General features: G+C 33.0%; 1 protein-coding gene across 1 annotated transcript in view; it reads right to left on the bottom strand.

The window, feature by feature from the left end:
• LOC140435238 (apyrase) overlaps positions 1–18,575 on the bottom strand; it is a 120,185-nt gene extending 101,610 nt beyond the window's left edge. The window contains exon 1 of the mRNA XM_072524040.1: positions 18,302–18,575. Within this exon, the coding sequence (XP_072380141.1) occupies positions 18,302–18,420 (119 nt within the window). The 5' untranslated portion in view covers positions 18,421–18,575. The remainder of the gene's footprint in view (positions 1–18,301) is intronic.
• Positions 18,576–27,376: the final 8,801 nt, after the last annotated feature.

Genomic DNA, 27,376 nt, shown 5'->3' with positions numbered 1-27,376 from the left:
CAACCTTAAATCTTATTTCTCTACATACGTTACCTTCCCGATGGATACCTTTGTACGTTGAAATGAAGTTTTAAAAATGAATGCGATTAAGCAGGTGTTTCCGTATGGGAAGATTTATTTATTCACGACACGGAAATTATACAGTGTGTAATTAAATAAGGGAGCTTCAATTAAGAGCTTACTTTTGTCATAAAACAGTTTTTTTTAATAAGGGAAGTTATCTGTATTACAAAGGGCATAAACTATCTACAAGGTGTACTAGTGTTTCAAAATAACAATAAAATTATATTTTTTCCAACGTGTTATTATCACCATGCTTGATTCTTCTGATTTATTGTGGTTTTTCTTTATTTCGCCCTTATTTTACTCTAAAATGTTTTCTTAACTTATTTTCTAAACACTTTTGCTACTTCCATACAGTCTTTATTTATTTTATTGATAACAGCATCAACCGCTTTTAGTTATTCATCATCATCATAAGTGGCTCGACAATCCGTTGTGGATCTTGGCCTGCTCACAAAGAAGTCGCCACTCCTGTCGATTCCTGGCAACTTCCTTCCATCTTTTAACCCCTAGAATCTGTAGGTCTTTTTCCACATCATCAATCCATCTCATTCGTGGTCGTCCTCTGCTTCTTGTGCCCTCTGGTTTTAAAAATGTTAATTTCTTCGTGTATTCGTGATCTGGCATCCTAGCAATGTGTCCAGCCCATCTAAGTCTCTGCACTTTAACGAATTTCACAATATCTGGATCGGTGTATAACTGATACAGTTCAAAGTTGTATCTTCGATGCCATAGCCCATTTTCATTTACGGCCCCAAAAATCTTTCTAAGAATTTTTCTCTCAAAAATACCAAGAAGTCTTTTATCATTTTGAGATAAGATCCACGTTTCAGCCTCATATATCAAAACTGGTCTTATTAAGGTCCTGTATATATTAAGCTTTAGTGCACGTTTTATATTTTTATTTTTTAAATGTTTCTAAAGACTGTAAACAGTTCTGTTTGGTATTGCTATGCGTCTTTTTATTTCGTCGCTTGTCGTGTTTGTTGCGTTTACTAGCGATCCAAGATATGTAAATTCTTTGACTTGCTCAAAGGTATGGTTGTTAATTTGAATTCTTTGTTGGATATTTCGAGGGTTTTTAGAAACCAACATATATTTGGTTTTTTCCTCGTTTACCACAAGTCCTAATTCACTTGCTGCATCCGCAAGCCTTGTAAAACACTGCACCATGTCTCGTCAGCTATATCGTCAGCGAATGCGAGAATTTGCGTCGATCTATTAAAAATAGTTCCATTCATTCTAATATTTAATTGTCTGATTGCCTTTTCCAAGGCAATATTAAAGAGCAGACACGCCAACGCGTCCCCCTGTCTTAGACCATTATTAATGTCAAAGAACGTAGAGTTTTCTCCTTCAATTCTAACGCATGAGCTTACGTTTTGCATTGTTAGGTGGGTCAACTTAACTAACTTAGGTGGGATCCCAAAGTCTATCATTGCATTATATAATGTAGTTCTTTTCACACTGTCATAGGCTGCTTTGAAGTCAATGAAGAGATGGTGTGTTTCTATGCTATATTCTAGTGACTTTTCTAGAATCTGCCTATGTGCTTGAATTTGATGTGTAGTTGACTTTCCAGCAGTAAATCCGCATTGATATTGACCAACAATATCCTTTGTAAAATGTTTAAGTTTTTCAGATAATACATTGCCAAAGATCTTATATGCAGATGCTAACAGTAAATGCCTCTATAGTTCTTACACTCCAGTTGATCCCCCTTTTTATTCAATGGACATATTATTCCCTTCAGCCCCTCTTCTGGTACCCATTCATTCTGCCATATAAGTACTATTAGTTTATGGATTGCTGCAAAAAGTTGATCACCACCTTTTTTATACATTTCCGAACAGATGTCATCGATTCCTGGGGCTTTATTGTCTTTGAGTTTTAGGATCGCATTTGACACTTCTCTTCTTGTTGTGTCTTCACTGTGTAGTTGACGTTGTATATTTTGTTCATTTTCTATATTGTACTCTCCTTCAATATCGTTTATATTTAGATGTTCGCTCAAATGTTGTGCCCATCTGTTAAGAACTGAGTTTTTATCATGTAGAATTTCACCGTTAGTGTCTTTACAAATTTTTAATCGTGGTTTAAATTCTCGACGGCTAATATTTAAGGATTTGTAGTATTTCCTCGTTTCATTTTTATTGAATAAACTTTGTATCTCACTGAGAGTGTTCTGTTCGTATTCCCTCTTCTTACGTCGATGGATACGTTTTTCCTCTCTTCTAAGACGTCTATACTCTTCTTTTTTTCTCCGTGTACAACCTGCGTCAATGGTTTTTTTATATACTGCGTTCTTTCTATTTGTGGCCATTTCGCACTCATGATCAAACCAATGATTTCTTTTTTCTAACTTGGTTTTGCCCAATATTTCAACGGATTTCTGTTATCTGAACTTTTAGTTATTAGCTGTAATATAAGTAATACATAGATACTTTAGTCTAAATACTATTTTTAATCAATAATTAGTTTCACAATTAGGTAAGAAAGTCATATTTTACAACAGTCTACATTTTGTTTAAAACATCAATATCTTTCAAGTAATCAAACATATTTGTAGATTATATGTTTTACCAGCAAACGAGAAAGCCGCGTTTTAGGCTCTCATTTATGGTGCTAGTTAAATAGTAATTATCGAAGTAATTTTAAAATTAATTAAGTATTATTAGTAATTAGTATATTAGTAAGTGAAAGTGATTAGTATACTGAATATTGGAATCGTGAGTATATAAAATATACTTTTTTCATCTATTTGGATTTAGATATTTAAGTAAATCACTGCAATTAGTAACTAAGTATTATCCAATTTCCATGAAATGGTATCACAGCGAAAGCTGTATAACAGCACCATTTTAGTCGGATTTTAAATCCATTTACAAGATGTCATCTTCCAGTCAGCTACCACAAATAACAGTCATACTCAAAAGCAGTTAGTCAACCACGTAGTATATTAATCCCAAACAGAGATCAAGCTATTCTATTTAACACTCTAGAGAATTGTACAATTAATGACTATCTTGAAGGATTGAGTCAGCATATAGAACCACAAAATATAATTTTCGCATCTCGTATATCAAACGATAGAATATGCATATCTTCTTCTTAGTCGTTAACCTCACGTAGGTATCGTGATATCATGAAGCTATTAGCTAAATTTCCCAATGTTCCTCCACGTTTTTCTATCTTCTGACATTCTAGCACATTCTGACAATGGAGCGCCAATGGTAGCAACAATATGGTCCGTGTATCGTGTGGGAGATCTACCTCTATTTCTTTTACCTTCTACTTTTCCCTGGATGGTAAGTTTTTCAAGACCTTTTCTTCGAAGCACATGTCCAAAATAGCTTATTATTTGTTCTGATATTTGTGTTCTTAGTCTTTTCTTTATGTTTGGCTGGTCCAGTATGGATTCATTTGTTCTTCGGGCCACCCATGGTATTCTCAGCATTCGTTTCCAGCAGTACATCTCAAATACATCTATGTTCTTTTTGTCTTTCTCAGTAAGGGTCCAGCATTCCGATGCATCAGTAAAAACTGGAAAAACTATACTTCTTACTAGTCTCATTTTTGTATCGGTAGTTATTTCATGGCTTTTCCAAATTTTTGTTAATTTTGCCATAGCGCTTTTTGCGATTGCTGACCGCCGCTTTATTTCTTCAGTACAGCTTCCTTTGTTGGTTATTAATGAGCCCAGATACACAAATTTATCTAAAACAGCGATATTGTTTATCATGACCAGATGATTTTGATTGTTGTTAGCTCTGTCAATTATCATGATTCTCGTTTTATCTCTGTTTATTTTAAGGCCCATCGTTAAGCTTACGTCTTCTATCCGTTGTAGCAGGTGAATCAATTCAGCTTCAGAACTAGCGAGGGTAGTAGTATCATCTGCATATCTCAAGTTGCAAATCTTCTTCCCGCCAATGGTGATGCCACCGTTCCAGTCCTCAGTAGCTTTCCGCATTATCCATTCACCATAGATGTTAAATAGAATTGGGCTTAGTATGCAGCCTTGCCTCACGCCCTCTGTGACCCTGAAACTATCGGTTAGTTCCCCATTTATTCTAACTCTGGCATAATTGTTATGGTACAGGCTTTTAATTAGCAGTATCAGATAATTGGGGACTCCCATTTTAGACAAAACCTGCCACATTTTACTCCAGTTGACCAAATCGAAAGCTTTACTATAATCTATGAAACACAAAAATATGTTGTGATGTTGAATTCTCTGGATTTTTCTACAATTTTTTATACGTTTAAAATTTGTAATGTTTAAAATTTAGAATATGCATATATCTATCATCTAAAAACCTAGTTGATAAATTCATAACAGAAACAAAGTAGATAGTAGTAAATGGAAATATACTAGAAGCGAGAAGATTAATAACTCCATCAGTCCACTTAATTCTGTCCAATTCATGTTTAAACATACCTTCTAGCTTGATAATGGACGAATTCATAAAACTAGGTTTAAATCCTTTCTCCGACATATCATACCTACGGATAGGAGCAACCAATCCTACCTTCAGTCATATTCTAAGCTTCCGAAGACAAATTTTCGTTTCACCTTTTCCAGACAACTTTGTACTACCTGAATCTTTTTTCATCGAGTTGGAAAAAATATCATACCGCATATTTATAGCCCAAAACGAAACATGTTTCAAATGCAAATTAACTGGACACCAGGCAGCCAATTGTCCAAATAGTTCACCTTCTAACCATCCTCATAATGATAGTGCAATGCAAACAGAAATGAGACAAAATTCATCAATAAATCATACTCAACAAGTTAATCTAGAAAATACTCCCACAATCTCAAATACCACTCCCTCCACACTTACTACGTCTTTTCAAACCACATTAAATTAAAAGCAATCCCAAATTTATCAATAAATCAAACCCAATAATGCTCACTACAAAATACAACTATACATATGACCACTTCTTCAGTTAACACTACAATCGCAACACCTACATCGTCTGAGTCATCCTCTAATACCCAAAAACATAAATCAACGTCACCCGAAATAAGGCAAAACTTACCTCCGAATAAAAATAAACATATGAATCCTCACGAACCCCAGATGACTTCGAACAAAGCAACCGGAAAGAGAATCCTAGAAGATGCAATCACCTCACCCGCCGAAGAAAACTTTCACAAACCTAAGCTTCAATGAAAGAAAAAAACCAAAACTGATGACAAAAACTTGATACAAAGATGAGATACCAAATCTCCAAACATTACTAGAACAAGTTAGAGAATATGTAGAAAGGGAAAAACAATTGTTAAGCTTCGATCAAGTAGTGGATCTATTTGAAAATATACAAGGATCAAAAGACATAATCAGCGTAACAAAATTGTACTCAGAAGACTCTCATGCACCTATAAAGTTTCTAACGGAATTACATCCATATTACATCGACAAAAGAATGAAAACCAAAAACACCAAATTAATACAAAAACTTGGCAAATATATAGGTTCACTCTCCGCAGTGAAAACTTCATTGTCGGAAGAAGATTCCGACTCATTGGTAAATAATTCCTCTAAAGAATAATAAGATCACTGTTGACTTTATGTTTGATTTATCACATTCAGGTATACAAGGAAATGAAGAAGCAGATGAACTAGCCCGCTTAACATCCTTTAGCCAGGATTCCATTCTTATTAATGAGGTTTCTTCTGGTGACTTCAATTTAGAAATAATTGAGTGCGTGGCGGAATAAGTGGAGTACATCGCAAGGTAAACTTGCGATTTACTCCACAGCGAATAGACACGACCAAGTAAAAGTAGTGCGTTTTCTGCTGGGACACAGTGATTTGACACATAAACGCCTCTTTGCGCGGACTGTGCCGCCAATGTGTGAGAATTGTCAAGTAACACTCCCCGTGGAGCATATACTAACTCGGTGCAAAATATATAAAGCAGCAAGAAAGAAGCACACTATTCTAAATAATATAAAGAAAGCCTTTAGATACAGGACTGTATCAATTATTGTAATGTTTTCTAACTTTACCTGTATTATATTTTTTAGGTCGCTAATAACCCTTGTGGTTGCAGCATAAATAAATAAATTAAAAAAAAAACAGTTTGTTTAAAACATCAATATCTTTCAAGTAATTAAACATATTTGTAAATTTACAATGTACTTCTAAGATCGCTTTTATATTGTTGGATAATGAGTGTTTTTGTCTTTCACTATGTAGGACACTCTATTAAGGTATGTGTTACAATAATGTCGCAGTTATGTACATAAGTCCTAAATAGAGCTATTTAATGTGTAGATTAGGTAGTTGTAAGTTAGTGTGCTATGAGCTATACGTAAACGGGTTAGATTAACAAGCAGCTGGCAATTTAAGGTAAACTTTAGCCCCGATTTGTAGTTGAAAACAGACATTAATTTGACTAATAGTGAAGAGGCACTGTGTATTGCTTGTTTGGCATGAAATCTGCTTTTTCGTTTTCTTGAAGTCTAATGTGTGATAAAACTCATATAAACCGTCTTTGCTGCCTCGCGTTGCTTAGTAAAGGTAATTGTTCTTTTATTAAAATAACTATAGGATTACTTCTATATAAATGTTCTATCATATGTAATGCACTGAGAGAGTCGATAATTATGAAAGATTTTGGAATTTTTTGGGTAAGTATATGAATGAGGGCTTGAAATGAGGGCACCCCATCAATAGTTTTGGATGAATCTGTGTAGATATGACAATGATCTGGGAAAGAAGCAAGTATGTTGTGAAAGAATTGAATACCTAATTGTTGCATGGGTGGTCTCAAGCTTATTATATGTAGAAAGAGTTAGATCACATATTACAGGAGAAAAGGTCCAGGGGAGGTGTGACTGTATTTGTCTGATCAAAAAATTTTGTGAATTAAAAAATATGGAGAGGGAGATATGTTCTAGTTCTCTCGTAACGCAAAGGGTTAGGCCTATTTTTATTTATATCATTAGCAACCTGTATGCGTCCACTGCTGGACATAGGTCTCCCTCAGCTCTTTCCATCTGTATCTGTCTTGTGCGGCTTGCATTCAGTTATTTCTAACACGCTTTAGGTCATCAGTCCATCTAGTTGGTGGGCGTCTTCTGCTCCGCATTGCTTTTTGCCTTGGTCTCCACTCTAAAATACGTTTTGTCCATCGGCTGTCTGATAATCTGGCGACGTGTCCTGCCCAATTCCATTTTAAAGACGCGTATTTTTCGATTGCGTCTGTTGTTTTTGTTCTACGACGTGTTTCTTCGTTTGGGATTCGGTCTCTCAGAGAGACACCCAACATCTGGCGCATTTATATATATTTCTTTAAAACGTTCAGAAATAGTATGATGTAAAGTGGGATATGATTTTATCGCATATACTCATGGATGATGCGTATGTTAATGACAAGTACATTCTTTTAAAATTTAAAGGTGGTTCCCCGGCTAAACATTGTAAACTTTTAATGAGGCTAGTACAGAATGCTCCTTTAGCTATTCTTAATACTGTATTTTGTATAACATCTAGTCGAGTAAGAAGCGTTTTCTTTGCAGATGTGTATACAACTGATCCATTATCAAGTTAATCGTATTAGTTATATATGAATCAAACTTTTAAAATATGAACCCCAATAACGATTGCACAGTGTTCGCCTTAATGTAAATGTAAATATACACTCTTTGCAGATGACACTTCTGTGGCCTTTGGAGCTGATAACATTGAATATATGCTGGAGGGTCCTATGGTGGCATGAAAGATGACTGAGCAATGGTTTGCTGCAAATAGGTTGGTTCTGGACTACTATAGAAATAAACAAGCGATTTTTGCAATGAAAGCTGTGGGTGATATGTATGCTGGAGTCGGCAAGATTGGATTTTTAGGAGTTCTTTCGACCCAAAATTTTGCCCATATATTAATTCCTCATGCAAGAAACTAAATAAAAGTCTTTTTATTTTGAGAAATCTTTCAACTCATTCATGAGTCTCACTGGAGACTATATATGTACTACATATCACGTCATATTTCTCTCACATCTTTTAGACATATAAACTTATCTGGGGTCATGCAGCTAACACTCATAGAGTATTTGGTCTGCAGAAAAAGACAGTGAGAGTCCTTGCTGGTTTGGGATTTAGAGAAGTCTACCTTCAGGCTTATGAAATATTGTGAATTCTTACTCTACCAGCACAGTACATTCTAGAAATCCTTCGATTCATAAAGAGGAATACCAATCTTTATAGAAATTACGAAGATCGGTATGCTTACGATACTAAGTACAAACAGAACATTATACCAGCATATTCGCGTTTAAAAAGTTGTCAAAATTAATCAAAGTATTCGGCATAAAATGTTTTAATGTTCTGCCTAAAAATATAAGAAACTTGCTTCAAAAAAAAAAAAATGTAAGAAATTAAAAAAAACATATATATATAAAAAATTCTTTTATTCAATTCAGGAATATTTACAACATAATTTAAATTTTATTTGAGCTTTTGTAAATATTTGACATATTTAAGATTTTATATTTTTAACATGAATAAACAGTATTGAGTAAATTCAAATCAGATTGACAAGATTGTTTAATTTGCATAACATGGTATGTTAAATTTTTCACATCCTTCTCACATCTAGCTGCGTTTGTCGCGAACTGACGTTTTTATAGCTTTCTCTCTGATAGTGATTTCGAAAAATACCGCGAATCCTCATGACATAACTCGTATAGAGAACAGACGAAAATGACCTCTATCTCTTCGATCTTAGTGTAAGTACCGCAAGAGACGTGTGTAAAAACCGCTAAAGAGAGCTCCCTCCGTACGAGAAACAACCGCGATGTATGCCGCGGTTGAAACAATATGTATGCCGCGTATGTAATTAAAGCCTGTAAATACCGCGAGTGTGTGTAACAGCAATATTGGTAAGACTTTCCCTAAACTTGATTTGGCTATTATCTGTATAACTCTTTATTACCTCTCCTAATCATTTTCAACTAGCCCCATTCAATACAGTTCTAGTTCTAATACTCTGAAATTATAATATTAATTTCACATTTATGTACAACCTTTTTTGTACATGGTATTTCCTAGATAGTTCATTATCAAAGATCATTCTTAAAAATTTTAAGTGTTTCACATAAGTAAAGTTGTTTCGATTTAATTGAAAATCAAGATTTGTAGTGCTTTTTTTTTTAAATAAAATACATTATTTGGTTTTGGTTATAGAGAATTGCAATTTCACAGCGTTCGACGAGTTTTCAAGCTTTACTGCACATTGTTAGTTTTTTAAATATGAAGAATATTTTTTCCTCTTGAATATATAACTAAATCATCAGCATATAATCTCCCAAAAACAAGTTTTGGAAAGTTTTCTAAGATTTTGTTTATTGCTTCTAAGAATAATTTTGAATTAGTAACAGATCCTTGGCGTGCTCCATTTTTTTGGTCTTTAGTGCTAGATACTGTATTATTTATCCTACCGATTGGTAATAAATGGACATACAGAGGAATATAGACTTACTTCACGTAAAATTCATCCCCAGTGCTTTTAAAATATAAGAGTAGAACGGATTTATTTTAGGATAGTTTATTTGACTAAAAAAATTCACTTTAATTTAAAAAACCAGCTCTGACAAATAATGACGGTACACTATTGGTATTTGATAAACACACATTTCATCATATTTAAAAGTGACGATAAAATTTTCTAAGTATTCATTCCATCGTGAATCATAAGAGAAAATACTATTCTCATTAATAAGTTAATTAATTTACTAATGTTGGTATTTTGTTTTTCACTGATGGAATTTTCACTACTTTTTATAACTCAAAACATAACAATAACGGAGATGCAGGGTGGGTCTGCTGCAATGAAATGGAATGAAATACTGGAATAATTTTTATTCAAACCGAAACTTTTCCAAATTTTTATAGCTCTAGTGGGTATCTATAAATTTTATTGAAGTTGAAATATAATTAATTTATAATATTTTGATAAAAAAATTATTGTATTTATAGTTTTAATGAAAAAAACCATACTACAAATATTCTAATTTTTTCGCAAGGGGTGGTTTTTATAAGAGTTAAAATTGTGGTAAAAATCTAAAACAGTAAAGAAATCCAAATGTAATGTTAGTGTATAATTAAATGTTTCCAAATTGCTTGAATTTACAATTATATTATATTTTTCTACTAAGGATCGTTTTCACCCCTAAAAACTAAAAAGCAACCAACGGCACAAGTCCAATTTTAAATTGGAGGGTAAGTATAACCAAAATCTAAATTTTTATGTAAATCAGTTGAGAAAAGTTATTCAATGACTTTGTATTAATTACAACTAATCTAGGGGATGAGATTTAATAGTTAAACTTCGATAAAATATTAAATTCTGTTGTCTAATGATAATTGACATTTATTTACTTTATTAAAAGATGAAATAAGATAAATTACCCGCTTTAATTGACAATTATACGATTTTTTTCTAATAGGCATATTCACCCCTAAAAAATAAGAGTGAACAACGGTACAAGTCTAAAAATGAAGTGGAGGGTACGTAATACCTTCTTCTTCTTACGATGCCTATCCGTTCCGGATGTTGGTGATCAACATGGCTATCCTAACTTTGCTTGCTGCTATTCTGAGTAGTCCGGTTGTCGATGTATTAAACCACTTTCTCAGGTTTTGAAGCCAAGATATTCTTCTTCTCCCCGGTCCTCTCTTTCCAAATACCTTGCCCTGAAGAATGAGTTGCAACAAGCCGTATCTCCGTTCATTCCTCATAACATGGCCAAGATATTCTAGTTTGCCCTCTTTGATGGTGTTAATAATCTCGCATTCCTTGCCTATTCTACGTAGGACCTCAACATTAGTCACACGATCCACCCATGAAATTCTTAAAATACGTCTGTATCACCACATCTCGAATGCCTCGAGTTTTCTTAAAGAAGCTTCGGAAAGTGTCCAGGCCTCTACTCCGTATAATAACGTAGAAAATACATAGCATCTAATGAGAAAGATTTTGGTAGAAAGTGGTAAATCCTGACTTCTGAAAAGAGACTTCATCATTATGAACGCCGATCTCGCTTTTCTTATGCGTTGTTTTATTTCACTGGAGTGATCCTATTGGCTTTTAATGTTGATACCAAGGTATGTGTAGCTGTCCACTCTGTCAATTGGATGTTGGTTAACCAAAAGCTGTGTATTTAATATTTCGCGCTTACTGACTACCATGTAGTTTGTTTTCTTCGTATTAAGATCAAGTCCGTGTTTTCTACTTATATCTGATATACGCGACATTATTCTTTGCAAACCGTCCAGACTATCCGCAAAAACTACTGTGTCGTCGGCATATCTAGTGTTGTTTAGACGTATTCCGTTGAATAATACGCCTTCTTGTAGTTCACCTAGCGCTTGCTCATAGATATACTCAGAGTATATATTAAATAACACCGGGGACAGAATGCATCCTTGTCTCACTCCTCTATCTATGGAGACTGCCTATGTCAATTGGTCATCCACTTTAATATTGGCTGTTTGGTTTTAATATAAATTATAGATGATTCTTAAGTCCCTATCATCTAACCCCACTTCTTTCAAGATGTTTATAAGTTTATTATGCTGTACTCTATCAAATCCCTTTTTGTAGTCGATAAAACAAGTGTACACATCACAGTTAACATCCTTGCATTTTTGCACAAGCACTTGGACAGCGAATAGAGCCTCGCGGAATCCAAACTGCGTCCATGATGCTTGTTAGTAAGTAATACCTTAATCCAAATATTTATGAAATTTGGTGGTGACACGAAAAATTACAGGTATCGCCGTATTTCACGATCATTTACTGGCTTATAAACGCTTCTAACCTTCGAATGCGGCTGGTCTTCTCGTATTATATGTCCAATAAGCGAAATAAATATGGTTAAATATTATGCAAACGAGGAATGATACGCCGTAACATTAAGAAAAAAAAAATAGGTACCAATATTAGTAAGGTATTAAACGAAAAATCAAATAAGTTAACGAGACATCAATCACTCAATATTTAAAATAATGTAATTATATCATTTCGTAATACATAAAAAATATAATCTAATATCGATATTAAAAGCAATTATACTTAATTGTAGACTACATACTTACAGTGTTGAAAAAGCATGATGAGTTGTTTATAGTTTTGTTGTATGAATCGCAATGTAATTACTAATTGTAGAATTTTACTATCAGCATTGGATACAATGGATTGTGTGCTTATTGAATACTATCATTTACGAATGTAAATAACATTCTATTATTATTTGTTAGAAGTGGATTCTTATATATTAAAGTTACTGTCCTTTAACCCAATAAACCGGCTATTATCTTCTGGTTCGTTGGTTTCTTCTGGGTCCCGTCATCCCTTTGCCACCTTCCGTCGTCTTTGATTTCCAATTTAACCTGTGAGTTCTGCTTTGTCCATTTCGTACTTAGTTTTATTATCATCTTTGTTCTAAGCAAGAAATGATGTGAGTTACTCTCCTCCTCTCATACTATATGCGCTGATAATATTACTAGAGTGCTATTCATCCATCACGTTACTTTATGAATGTCTTTCCTTTGGAGCTCTGTAGTTTTTACCATATTGTTAGTTACAGTAAATTCTGCTAATCGTGAACTATTATCGTGGTTTCGTGTAGGTTATGGGTGCCAATTACTAATTTTAGATGCTCTTCCGTGCTTAGTTTGGTATCAAAATCACCCAATATGATTTTTACGTCGTGTCTTCCACGTAACTCACACGCAGAGGCAGGCAGGCCTAAAGTACGAACTAAAGAAAACATCGAACTGGCCTGAAGAGTTATTGTAGTGTAGATCAACCACATACATCAATTCGGCATTTATATCAACAAGTAGATGTTTCATATGGAACTTGCCAGCGTATTCTTAAACAAAATTTACATTTTTATGTATCGTTTAGAAACCTTCCATGAAATCACCCTAAACGACTATCCCCAAAGACTAGTCTTCTGTAATTGGTTTTTGAAAAATCTCAATCATAGTGATAATGTATTAGGCAAAACTTTTCTTACTGACTGTTTTATCTTTCTGAGTACACAAATTCTCAGAATATGAGAATGTGGTGTGCAGATAACCCGCATTATTTTATTGAAACGCCTTTATATTCACAGAGTTTTAGCTGCTATAAGCAAGCGACGTATTGTAGGACCCATATTTTTCAAAGGAATTCTATTTAAGTGATGAAAGATACCGTTAAGAAATTTTTACTCCACTTTTAAATTAATTGATTAATAATGAATTAATAGAAGAATAGTTTTAGCAAGACAGGACTTGAATTCATACAACTGCAAAATTTGCTATTATATTTGCATCTTGATCCTGTGATTTGACTATCTGAGATTTCTTTCTGTGGCCACAGTTAAAAAATTCGAATTTTAAAACTCCTTTAGCGAATTTGGAAGATCTTAGACAAATACTACTTTTAATGGGAATAAGCCACATTTTAATTTTAAAATAAGTTTATTTTTGGACGTTTCGATTTTCACTTCGATAATCGTTTTCAAAATACAAAATATTGATAAATTAAATTAAGTTTCTTTGTTTTGAGGTGCTCTGTACCTACGTTTAATTAACAACATTAGGTATGCCGACGATACAGTCATAATAGCCGACAACTTGGAAGACTTAGAAAGAATAATGAACAAAAATTAAGATATAGTGGAGAATACGGACTCTCTCTTAACATTAAAAAAAACCAAATTCATAAAAATTATGCAAGAACAACAAGACAAACGAAATATTAACGGTAGGCGGCCAGCAGATTGAGAGAGTAAAAAGATATACTTACTTGAGAACGATAATCACAGAAAATAACGATTATACTGCAGAAATATGAGTCGGAATTGAAAAAGCACGTTAACTTACACGTTAGCACGTAAAAATGAAAAAGATTTTATGCAGCAAAGATCTGACATTGGCCTTCAGAATAAGGCTAGTTAAATACTATGTACACAGTGTACTCTACTATGGAGCTGAATCATGAACATTAAATCGAAATACAATAAATCGACTTAACGCGTTTGAAATGTGGACATTTGGAAGATTGTTAAGGATTCCATGGGTAGATAGAGTCACGAATACAGAAGTGTTAAGGAGAATAGGCAGAGAGAGGGAAATGGAAAATACAATAAAAGAAAGGAAATTGCAATATCTCGGACATGTGATGAGAGGCGAAAGATACAACATCTTGAGACTCATAATTCAAGGAAAAGTAGAGGGTAGTAGAAGCGTAGGAAGAAGACGCGTTTCCTGATTGAAGAACCTGAGAGAGTGGTTTGGTTGCAGCTCAAGATAATTGTTCAGAGCAGCTGCCTCAAAGGTCAGAATAGCCATGATGATTGCCAACCTTCGTCGCGGAGATGGCACTTAAAGAAGAAGTACCTACGTTTAGCACGTCTAGAAGAAGTCAGATTATCGACCTTACTTTATGCTCTAGAGCATTAGTGAGACTGATCTCGCTGTTTATCCACAGGCACATTATAATATTTCATATATGAATCCACGAGCTACAGACTGGAAACGCCTTAAAGAGGAGCTCAGTCATAATCTCGTAGGTCTTCCCCTGTATCAAGGCGGAACTGAGGAGATAGAGATCTCTTTGGATCACTTATCTGGAGCTCTGACTTTAGGATATGAAGCTAGCTATCCAGAGGACTGTTGGTTCTACTATTCCCTAGTGGACATCTCAGGTAGAAAGACAGCACAGGCTGACTCGGGGTCTCTTCAACAAGAACAAGGATTAGTCGACCTGCCACTGGGACTCCTTTGATGAGGCTCAGAGGAAATACAAGTCTCTGAATAAGAGGTCAAAGAGGAGCTTTTGGAGAGCAAACTGTGACAGCGTGTCAGCGTGACAACGTATATACGTTGCCATGTTACCAATTTCAACGGTAACTTAAACATCCTAATTTATAATAATATAAATAATGTAACATATCTATAAATTAATAAAATTTAAAGGGTTTTCACCCATATATTTGAGTGGCTCATAGCATGTATAATTTGTTACACTGATGATGGAATTTACATTCCGGAAACGTTCTGTAATGTATTTGTGATATAGCCCGTTTGGGTATTTTATTATATACCTTTTACTAAGGATTTGAAATAAAAATTTTTTGTGATATATGGTATACAGCCAGCTACAGGAACTTAGTTTCCTAGTGGATTCTAATATATCAGGATATGAACAATGTGAGGATATATTTTTTTGGTGACGATTAAGAATATAAGTGACACGTGTGGTAGTCAAAACCGCAACGTAAATGTATCTGCTATGTTGCTTTACGCTGTTCAGACATTAGAGATTCCAAAAATTGTCCATTGTCATATTAAGAAAGCATAAAAAAATGTGGACTTATTTGACCCCACTGTGTGGTACTCCACTGTAAGAATGGCATCAAAAAAATCAAAATACACTGTACACGAGAGTGTACAGGAAGAAATTTATGACTTCAAAGCTTTTGCCACAATTCTAATAAAAAACAAAAAAGTGGACAGTGGTAGTAGTATAAATTGGCTAAACTTAACATGGCTGCAGTACAGAAAAGACGATAATAAACATATTTTTTAAATAAAACAAGGCAAATTAAAATTTTCTATGCCAAACTTAACAAAGGCATATGAAGGGCAAGGGCCAAAAAAAGAAGAAAAATATCAGGATTTAGAAGAGCTGTGCAATAAAGGCATTATTCCTTCCCAGTATCATCTCTTCTATAAGTCGTCGCTCGCCAACAATAAGATCAATCAATCCGATGTGCAAAGTGATAGACATAATTTAATTTATTGATGGGAATAACCACAATATATTTATTAAAAAAACAAACTTTATTGGCGTTTCGACTTCTAATTCAGAAATCGTTGTCTAAACATTTTATAAAGTTTCTTTTTTTAATAAATATATTGTGGTTATTCCCATCGAGACCTTCAAATAGTATTTAATGTCACAAGAAATTAGCTTCAGAACAATATAAAGTTATAAAATGAATTAGGATTAATATTTCTATAAATCTGGTGTATTTCCTAAATGCCTGAAAACTGCCATAGTAACACCTGTTTACAAAAAGGGTGATCCTAAATTAATTAATAACTATAGACCAATTAGCCTTCTATGTTCCTTTTCAAAAATCTTAGAAATGACTATGTATAGGCGGATAACAGAATGTTTAACAAAATGTCATATTATTAGTGCAAATCAGCATGGTTATCAAAAGGGAAAATCAACTCAGACTGCGATTTTTCAATTTGTCTGGGATATTTTGAAATGTACTGAGATTGGTCATATGGCTTTGGGTCTCTTTTTGGACCTATCAAAGGCATATGACTGTTTAGTGCATGACCTATTATTTGATAAATTGGAGAAATATGGTATACGTGGACCAGCATTGAATTGGTTTAAGTCCTACTTGGCAAATAGGAGATATTTAGTAAAAATACATAAAAACACTGAAATAGGCATCTCATCTGAAAGCACTATCAATATTGGAGTACCACAAGTAAGTGTGATTGGTCCTTTACTGTTTGTGATCTATATCAATGATCTTCATGGTCTAGTGGCTAATACTACTTCCAGCATAACAAATTATGCAGATGATACAAACATTTTGGTCAGTGGTAACGACGTTCTAAGCGTTAATGCTAGTTTAGAGTTCCAGAAAGCTAAAGACTGGTTTTCTATGAATAGGTTGGTTTTAAATCAAAATAAAACAGATCTTCTTTTGTTTAAGACAAATTATGCACATTCAGATATGCCAAACAGTATTATTGTAAATAATGACACTTTAAATATTAGCAGCAGTACCAAATTTTTAGGATTATATATTGACAGTTTTTTATGTTGGGATAAACATGTTGACCGGTTATGTATGTCTTTGAGTAAAGTGATTTACAGCTTTAGAGTTCTAAAAAAATACATGAATAGTAACTCATTAAAAAGAGTGTATCATGCTAATTTTGAAGCAAAATTTAGATATGGTCTAATAAATTTTGGCCACAGTAGGGACATAAATAATGTATTTCTGGTTCAGAAAAAAATAATCAGAGTTATGTTTGACTTAAAAAGTAGAGAATCATGTAGAGGGCATTTTAGTAGTAATAATATTTTAACAGTTTACGCTGTATTTATTCAAGAATGCTTACTGTTTCTATATAAGAATAAAATACTCTTTAGGAACTTTGAGCTCAATAGTATAGTAAATACCAGGTTATATAATTATAAAATTCCAATACACAGGTTAAGTATAACAGAAAAAAACGCTCTTTATTGCTGCATCAAATTGTTTAATAAACTGCCTGAATCTATTAAAAGGGAGGAAAGATTAAGTTTATATAAACATCAAATATTTAAATTACTGGTAGCTCTTGAGCCATATTCTGTGGAGGACTATTTGTATATGTAACGGTTAGGAATAAGTAAATAATATTTTCGTTTGTGACACTGTTTTTTTTTTAATAATTTTATGTTCACGGAATGTATATTATTTTCTAAAAATAAAGATATTGTTATATTTTTATTATTATTATCAGTAAATTGGGTAACCCTCAGTTATGAAATTAGATTAAAATGCTACAGCAACAAAGAATTACAAGTAGGTACCATTTTATTTTAGAAAAGCTTACTCTTAATCCTACTACAAGTCATTTGTATTTAAATGGCGTGGTTAAGTTTTCGGACCAAGTAGAGATTAATTAATTTTAATATATTGTACTTTTAACTATAATACCTGCCACTCAGTATGTTCATCTCTCGAAATTTATCGATATTACTCAAATACAAATGACTTTGTAATAGGATTAAGATTAAGCTTTTCTTAAATAAAATGGTACATATGATCTCTATAACAATAGACTTTTCAGTTCGGAACACAAAAATGTATCTCCGCTACTTTATCTAATTGTTGATACTTTGAAAACACAATTTATCCATTGTTGCGTATGATTGTATTACCGTAAAGAATACATTCTTAAGATTAATAATTCGGAACAAAAAAGTTGAGAATAAACTACAGGTCATTACAAAATGCAAATCATTTTTTTAAAAACCTTATATAAGCTCTCCTAAAAAGTAGTCATTTTTGAGATACATTTTTGTGTCACTAAGCCGACGATTGATTACTTTAAAAGTCTTTTTTTTTCGCAAAAACTTGTTGAATGTTTTTATTTAGATATATGTATTTTTAATTAAATTTCAAACAAACCATCACTCACCTGGCATGGAAATCGTTAAAATGAACCACAGATAATTCGAAGTAATCACTAGTAATTGTTTGTGGCAGAGCGCCAATGTTCCAAATTACACAAAACAGAAGAAGCGCGACGGACAACATAATTTTATTGTTTAGCTACGCTTTACTGGAAGGTAACTGAATAGTGTAAAGTGTATTAATTTTTATCGCTAAATTGATATACACTTGTGATTTCAATATCCATTTATAAATAATTAAAAGCGTTTTTTACAATATTTCAGGAGTAAACGGTGTCATATTGGTCGATTTATTTGCGAATTGCTGCATTAAATTGCAGAATCATAGGCGGACTAAAATATATTTCTAATATCAGAATTTTAAAATGCGTCAACTAATTAACGCATAATAAAAAATCAATCACATCATAGCCGTACCAGAAAATGTGTATTTTTTAAAAAGTCAAAATAAAAAAGAAAAATTCTTAATTAAAATTGGTTTTATTATACTCTAGACCAGGGGTTCCCAATTTTTTTTGGTCTCGTAACCCTAATTGATATTTTTTTTGGCGGAACCCTAATTGACAATATTTTTTTTGCGGAACCGTATTTACAACAAATTACCTTGTAGTTTAAATATTTTTCATGTAAGACTGTAAAAAAAAGAATGAATTATGAATGAAAATAAGAAGTACAAAATATTTACTATACAAAGATAAATTCAGTTAAGTTACACGAACCATCGCTGCATTGGGTTGGTCCAAATATTTTCCTTAGTATTTTGCGCTCAAATATTCTCAGTTGATTTTTATCAGTAGTTGAGAGGGTCCACGTTTTACATCCATATATGAGCACTGGTCTAATTACTGTTTTATAGATTCTAAGCTTAGACTCACGATTCAATAACTTACTTTTCATTAAGTCTTTGTATGCATAAAAGCACTTATTACCGCTAAGAATCCCTGCTTGTATTTCTTGACTGATGTTGTTATTTATTATTGAGCCTAGGTAGGGGAAAGTGGAGGCATATTTGTAGGTATGATTGTCTACCTTCAGATTCTCATGTTGATTAGATTTTGAGCACTCCATGTATTATTTTGTTTTGCTTTCATTTATATATAGATCAAACGTAACAGCTTCTCATTTTAGTTCTATAACTTTTTCGCTTAATAAAAAGTGTTGTTGATAAGACATTACCTTGTCTAACTCCATTTTCAATATTAAAGGTCTGCGTCATATCTCCATCTATTCTCACCATAGCTTTGGAACCCTCCAGAGTCATTCATATAAGTTTAACCAACTTATTGGGTATCCCTAACATAGATAGTTGCTTTAACATCTTTTGTCGATCTACTCCATCAAACGCCTGTTTGAAATCGATATACAAGTTGTAAATGGGTATGTTATATTCAACACATTTTTCATGTATACCTCTTAACAAATGTATTTCGTCGATAGATGACCTCTTTGGTCTAAAGCCACATTGGTATTCACCAATCATCTCCTTTGAAAACGATTCCAAGCGGCTGTATATAATTCCTGATAATATGTTGTAGACGACATTTAAAACTGTTATGCCCCTATAATTTTTGCAAAGTCGTTTGTCTCCCCCTTTGTACATAGGAAGTATGATTCCTACTTTCCAATCTTCTGGGATGACTTCTAGTGTCCATATGCGGTCGATTAGTTTATGGATACGCCTCCATAGCGCATGTCCACCATTCTTTATGAGTTCTGCGGTTATTCCATCTGTGCCAGGTGCTTTGTTATTTTTTAGATGTTTTATGACGTTTATCGTTTCTTCCAATGTTGGTTGCTCAACCAATTGTTCTGCTGTGTGGTGAATTATTTCTTCATCTTCGTTTTGTTCTTTTTCTGGGTTTACAGATTTTGAAAATGTTGCTTTCACCTTTTATAAACTTAGTTCGAGAATATATTATTTGATGCAGAATTGAACATTTTAATTTTTGTAATGATAAAGACTTTTATCATTAAAGTAAACCGACAATAATCTATAATCTGAGAAAATATTGTAAATAGTCTTTAATAAATGATTATAAAGTAGGTGTATTATACACACCTATATAAAGTATCAATATTTTCATAATCTTGATAATTAAAAAATGAATTATTTAACCTTTTTCAAGAGATATTGGTGCTATTGATTCAATAATAGTTGTATCGGATTCCAAAATGAAAAATATGCATATAGTACCTAGGTTGTCAAATTCTTTTATTAATTATAAAATACATTCAATTATATATAAAAAAGACTCAGAGTAAGTATACAAAATATCCAGAGTGTAGTAGGAAATTTTCAAAACTTTTAATAAATCTTCTGTATAATATATGGAATATTGGTTTTAAATTCTGAAAATTTCGTGATATCCACAAGAAAACAAAGTTCCTGTAGCTGGCTAACCATGATACCATGTATCACAAAAAAATTAATTTAAAAAACCTTTATAAAAGGGATATAATTAGAAGACCTGATTATTTATACATTGGGAAATAAACCAAATATCTAGCTTCACAGTGAATCTTTTAGTGGCTAAGCGCATATACTGAGGAGCCAAGTTGACCATACCGTCAAATTAAAATCCACAAGGAAACTAAGTTCCTGTAGGTGGCTGTATACCATGTGTCACAAAAAAAATTATTTAAAAATCCCTTATAATAATAATAATAGCGTTTATTGTCCAAGACGCATTTCCTGGCTTCAAAATTTACGAAAGTGGTATAACACGACTACCACTGAACTGTTCCGCGCTGCAATAAACAAAGTAAAGATAGCCGTGATGATCGCCAACATCCGGAACGGATAGGCACTTTAAGAAGAAGATTGTCCAACAGAATCCATTTATAGGACAAAATACAATACTAAAATTAAATGATATATTAATAATTCATAAGTACTAACTAATAACACATTTTCGAGTATTTTACCTTAACATAAAGAAACTACTCAATCACCTAGGTAGATCTCAGCCATCCTAGTAAGCTGCTTTAAACTGCAGTGAAAAATATAGCAGTAAGTACTTAAGGAATTATAATAGTTGCACATGAGAAATAGAGGAGAATTTAACATAAGATTAGTTCTAGCTTGTGTATTTCTGAACGTAATCGAATTTCTCACTGGATAAGATGGAATGTTAAAATTTATTTGTCGAAGAATATCAGGGCAGTCAATGAGATTATGTAGTAGCTTATACAGGAATATTAGGGAAGCATTAATTCATCTAGATTCTAATGATACTACGTCCAAAGCGCTACACAACTCACTATTGCTGATGCTCCTCTTAAGATATATGCCGTTAATTTTAAAAGACAAAAATTTTAAAAATTTACGCTGCACCTGCTCTATAAGTTGGATATGTACATCATAAAAAGGTGACCAAATGACAGAGGCATATTCCAGTTTACAGCGTACAAAAGTGTAATAAAGTAATTTAATTGCCTTAATATTAGTGAGATTTCGACTATTTCTAATTATGAATCCATAAGATTTAAGTGCTTCTTTAACCTTTAAATTTACATGTTCAACAAAGGTGAGTTTATAATAAAATGTAACTCCAAAGTCTTTAATTTTATTTAAACGTTCAGGTTCATTGCCATTGATAATATAAGGATGGTATAAATTAGACTGTTTCCTAGAATAACTAACTACTTGGCACTTATTGACATTAAGATTCAAATGATTTGCATTACACCATTCATGTACACGATTCAGTTCACTCTGCAAAAAATGACAATCATTAAGGTCACTTATCAATGAATAATTTTTTAAATCATCGGCATAACATAAACATGGTGCAGAAATTGATTCACACAGATCGTTAATAAATAACAAGAACAATAATGGACCTAGATTAGAACCTTGCGGAACTCCTGAAGAAGCTAGGTACTTTTCCGATTTGTAACCATTATAAGCAACAAACTGCGTTCTATTTGACAAGTAAGACCTCATAAAAGTCACGGCATCCTCAGAAAGACCAAAGAGACACAATTTAGAAAGTAATATGCCGTGGTGAATTCTGTCGAACGCCTTCGTAAAGTCAGTATATATGACGTCAACTTGACTTCTATTATCTAGGGCCGCTGAGATATATTGTGTGACCATTAATAAGTTTGTCACAGTGGACCGGTTGGAGACAAAACCTTCTGATTACGAGTGCGTGAGTAAATACGATTATACAAAACTATTTCAAAGACTTTCGATAGATTGCAAATAATGGAAATTGGTCTGTAGTTTTCTACCTGACCCCTTTCACCAGTTTTGAATATTGGGCACACTTTTGACTCCTTCCAGAGACTCGATTATTCCTTGTTAAGAAGACATAAATTAAAAATTTTTAATAGTGGCACAGTTAAGGCACCTATGCAATCCTTAACCAAAAAGGATGGAATATTATCAGGTCCACATGTCATTTTGTCTTTCAATTTCTTACTAGCCAAAATTATCTCAGACTCTAAAATAGGATAAAAATTTAAGTAATCTGCGTTAATTGAGGAAGAGTTAGCCTTGAAATTAATATCTGATGACAGAAAAACACTCTTGAAAAATTCTGCAAACATATTCACAATATTTTGTGGGTCGGAGGTAGTAATGTCATTATATTTCATAACACCAGGAATTCTTGAACTATTATTTTTTGAATTTACGTACGACCAAAACTTCTTGGGGTTGATGGATAAAGCAATTTGGATATTCTCGACATATACATTGTAGGCCAAACTGAATTTTGATTTGACAAGGTGTCTTAACCGTTGAAACTCAAGCAAATCACACTGATTTTTGAATCGTTTAAACTTTTTTCTAAACTTTGCTTTTAATTTGATGTTGTGATCAGCATCGAACCAGGGTGGGTATTTATGGCTAAAGTTTTTGTAAAAGGTATATAATTATTGTAAGTATATAAAGTTGATTAATATAGTATACCTTTTATAAAGGTTTTTTAAATAAATTGTGTGTTTCCTTTTGTGTGGGTTCCTGGAGCTGCTCAAATTCCCTATGGCGCATTATGTGTCCTAGATATGACGTCTTTTTAATTTTGATAGTTTTGACCAGATGAGGGCGCGTGTGAGGGTCGGTTGGTTCGTTTTCTACTTTTACTTTTATTGTGTTGTTTTGGTAGATATTTTTGATATAAGTGGTACGCGATATAAGATAAGTCGATAACGTCCTTTAATTTGACTCGGTCAAATGCCTTCGTAAGGTTCACGAAATATAGATACGCCGTGCGCCGGTTTGTTGTATTCTAATGATTTCTCTTGCACTTTCCCCATCATCAATATAGCGTCGGTGCATGATCTTCCCAACCTAAAACCTTGTTGTTATTCTGCTAGTGTTATAATTTCATTCTGCAAAGAAGTGATGTAACAAGTTATAAAAACTATAATTTCCCTTGAAATTTAAAAATTTTTATGCACATCTTCTATATTTGTTTATGATCTGTTTAAGTACGATAGTAATTATAATTATGTACACTGTATAATATATAATTGTCTTCTAGTAATAGAAGGGTGTTACGAGAAAGTCTGTTTTCTTCAAATATTCACTAGCTGGATCGAAGTGCTTGATAGTAATTAAAATAATAGATCATGTTTTAATATCAAAAATATAGAATATCCAATTAACTTGCTTTATTTATCTGTGAAAATATAAGTGAAAATATGCATCATAGCGGGTCATTGTGGCACGGCATGCAAACTTTCCGTCACGATTGATATTTTCGCTTTAAATATTATAACATTTTTATTATATACTCTCTATTTTTAATGAAAAACTAGATATTTGCATCATTGATATAAAATACATACAAAACTAGAACAATTATTAAATAATTAATTTAATTGATATTTAAATTAAAAAAAATGAATAATGGAAATTCTGCTATACATAAATATGAAATCTATATAGTTATTGGTTATTCGAGATAAAAATTCGTTATTAACATTAAAAATTTAATTTTTGTTTATCTATTACAGATAACGCCAAGTATCACAAATCAATTGTTGGTCCCAAGATTGTTAAATAAATTTTAAAGTACCTTTTTTTCAATTTTTTTAATGATGAAGAAACGCGGGAATTTTTTAATTTTCTAAAACCTAAAATTAGTATACCAAAACGTATTACCATGCGAGCAAAAGTTGTGCAAATCTGTACGGAAGTACAAAAATCTGTAATTGACATTTTGAAGCAAAGATCAAAAATGCTATTCAAATTGGATGATTGGACATATATTGCAGAAAAATCTTTTACAGAATAACTGACATTTTATTAATAATAACTAGAAATTGATTTCCGTTAATTTAAATTTGGTCGCTTCAAATGGTCGTCACAGAGGAAAATATATCGTGAAAATATTTTTTACATATTTAAAAGATAAAAACATCTTAGAAAAAATTTCAGATAACAATAGATAACGCTGCGTCAAATACTACATTTATTGCAGAATTCAACAAGCTCATAAAAAATAGTTTACTAAATTTTGATCAAACAATTTAGCACGCAGTAATTCTTAAAGCACGAAGCTTTGCACGAAACTGAAAAAGGCTAAACAACATCAGATATGCAGATGACACCATAGTATTTGCGAACAACTTAGAAGACCTACAAGTTCTTATGAACAAAATCACGTATTACAGTTAACAATATGGACTCAATATAAACATTAAGAAGACAAAGCTTACGATAATTAGCAAAAAAAGGATAACAGAAGGTCAACTGTACGTAAACCAATCCCCTGTAGAAAGAGTGACGCACTACAACTACCTCGACACCGTATTGAATGAAGAATGGACCAACAACCAGGAGATTAGAGCACGCTTCGGAAAAGCTAGATCCACCTTCAATCGGATGGCGGCCTTCTTCAAGAGTCACAACCTCTCTCTTGATACAAAAGTAAGAATGCTGCGATGCTACGTCTACTCTGTCCTTTTTTATGGTGCTGAATTGCAACGAAATATTTTGCCTACCACATAGGGTATTATTATGGGGGTTGAAAATTGGGACAGAAGTAACTGGGGGTAGAGATAGGGCAAGCAAAATATACGATACTTATGCGAACGGCACTCAAGGTTTATTTGGAGAGCTGGAGTCGTGGATAAGTTGAATGGCCAGAGGTCGGATTGGGGCAACTACAAAACAAACACAACATACAGGACAACTGTCGAACAAATGGACAGACAAAGCAACAGAAAGGACCTCAAGCAATTTAAAATGGACGCCGCTTTGAGGCGTTAAATTATAACGATTACAACAACTAGTTGTAACTATTGAAATAACACAAAAGTTACCAGGATTGCTGTTGTTTTACACAAAAATGCGGGGGTGGAAACCAGATTTCACTGGAATTTCTGGGGGAAGAACTGGGCTTACACTTTTTGCCACAGGAACAAATCGACTGCATCTATAGTCTGGAACAACGACCAGGGACAAACAAAAGTGAGGTTGAAGTGGCACTGGAACACAAACTTTAGACTCAGCTTCTTAAAATAACAGGAAACTGGAACATGTGGATATCTTTTAAAACCTTACCTAAAACTATAACTGAACCATTAAACTGCTACTGTACTTTACACTGCTACACATCTTCCAAGAAAAGGGGCAAAAACAGAAAACTTTACAAATTCGACGTGAAATTTGGACAAACGCTAGAAGCAGCTGTCTCTCACAACGCCTCCGCGAGAGTGAGCAATTATCTTTTAGATCCATTCGCTTAATTTGGTATAAAAAACACTAAACGGGAATATTTATTTAAAACGCAGTATCGAGCGGTTAAGCGATCAAAGAATACCGAAGAAATAACCATCTGTAAAATAATAAACAAACTCTAAAATGGTTTATAATCGACCTCGGCGATGCTAAGAGGAATTAAAATATTATTTGGGTATTTTAACTTGTACGATAGCAACTGAAATACACTGAAAATATTCTTTGGTACTTTAGCAAATACGAGGGAATTTCAATATTATATCAAGGAATTTTAAAAATGCTACAGCATCGTGGACCTTAAACGAAGATATGTACATAAAACTAAAAGCATTTGAGATGTGGCTATATCGGAGAATGCTTAAGATTCCGTGGACTTACTGAGTCACAAATGAGGAGGTCCTCTGAAGAACAAATAAGAACCGATAGATACTGACCACCATCAAATCTCAAAAGTTACAGTTCTTCGGACATTTTATAAGAAATGAATTCAGATATGCTTTCCTTTAAGCCATCCTGCAAGGAAAAATATTTGGAAAACGAGGTCCAGGAAGAAGAAGAATATCTTGGTTAAAAAACCTCAGAATCTGACTCAATACAACATCTGTGCAGCTTTTCCGTGCTGCTGCAGATAAGATAAAAATTGCCATGATGATCGTCAACATTATAGTATAATAATGTATAATCTATTTCATTTTTGATACTGTTACTTGGGCTGATCCATGTCGATTTACGCTGACGTTTTTTATCGAAAAACGAATTTAAGCAGCAAAACACTGCCGACGGAGGATAAAACCGCGGACGCCTATGCCTATCAGCGGATTTAAAAGAAACTGATGACGATTAGAATGATTTAGTAGCGTACTACAATAGCGTATATAATATATACGCTATTGTATTTTTACCCAAAGTTCCTCGCCATAATGTCACATAAAGTTCTAAAATCCGTGTGGTGTACATTTGTCCTATTAGAATCCGAGCATCTACCTGCCATAATATCTGCCCAAATTACTAAAAAAATTAAAATCACTGAAGATAATCATAATTAATCTCATATATTTTATATTGAATCTTGGTTAAATTCATTTTTTTAATATTTTTAACAAAATTAAAAAATTATACCGTTTTCTCTTTTTGCTGAAATATAGTAGACACACAATATAATTTTTGAATTGTAATTTTTATTGACAAAACCTATATTTTTTGTCCTTCTAAATTTATTCTCAGTTCCTTTCTTATTATTATTCATAGTTATTAAAGTAAACGAAACCAAACAACTGTAGATTTTGTACACAAAAATGATTCAGTGGGTCTTTCAGCAGACAGCAATTTCGATAAATAGTTTGCTTTATACCCATCTAATTTACAAGAATCTTTCTAAAAGATT

The sequence above is a fragment of the Diabrotica undecimpunctata genome, chromosome 2 (genome assembly GCF_040954645.1).
Source record: "Diabrotica undecimpunctata isolate CICGRU chromosome 2, icDiaUnde3, whole genome shotgun sequence".
In the NCBI taxonomy this organism is placed as follows: domain Eukaryota; kingdom Metazoa; phylum Arthropoda; class Insecta; order Coleoptera; family Chrysomelidae; genus Diabrotica; species Diabrotica undecimpunctata.
This window is presented reverse-complemented; position numbering and strand designations above follow the sequence as displayed.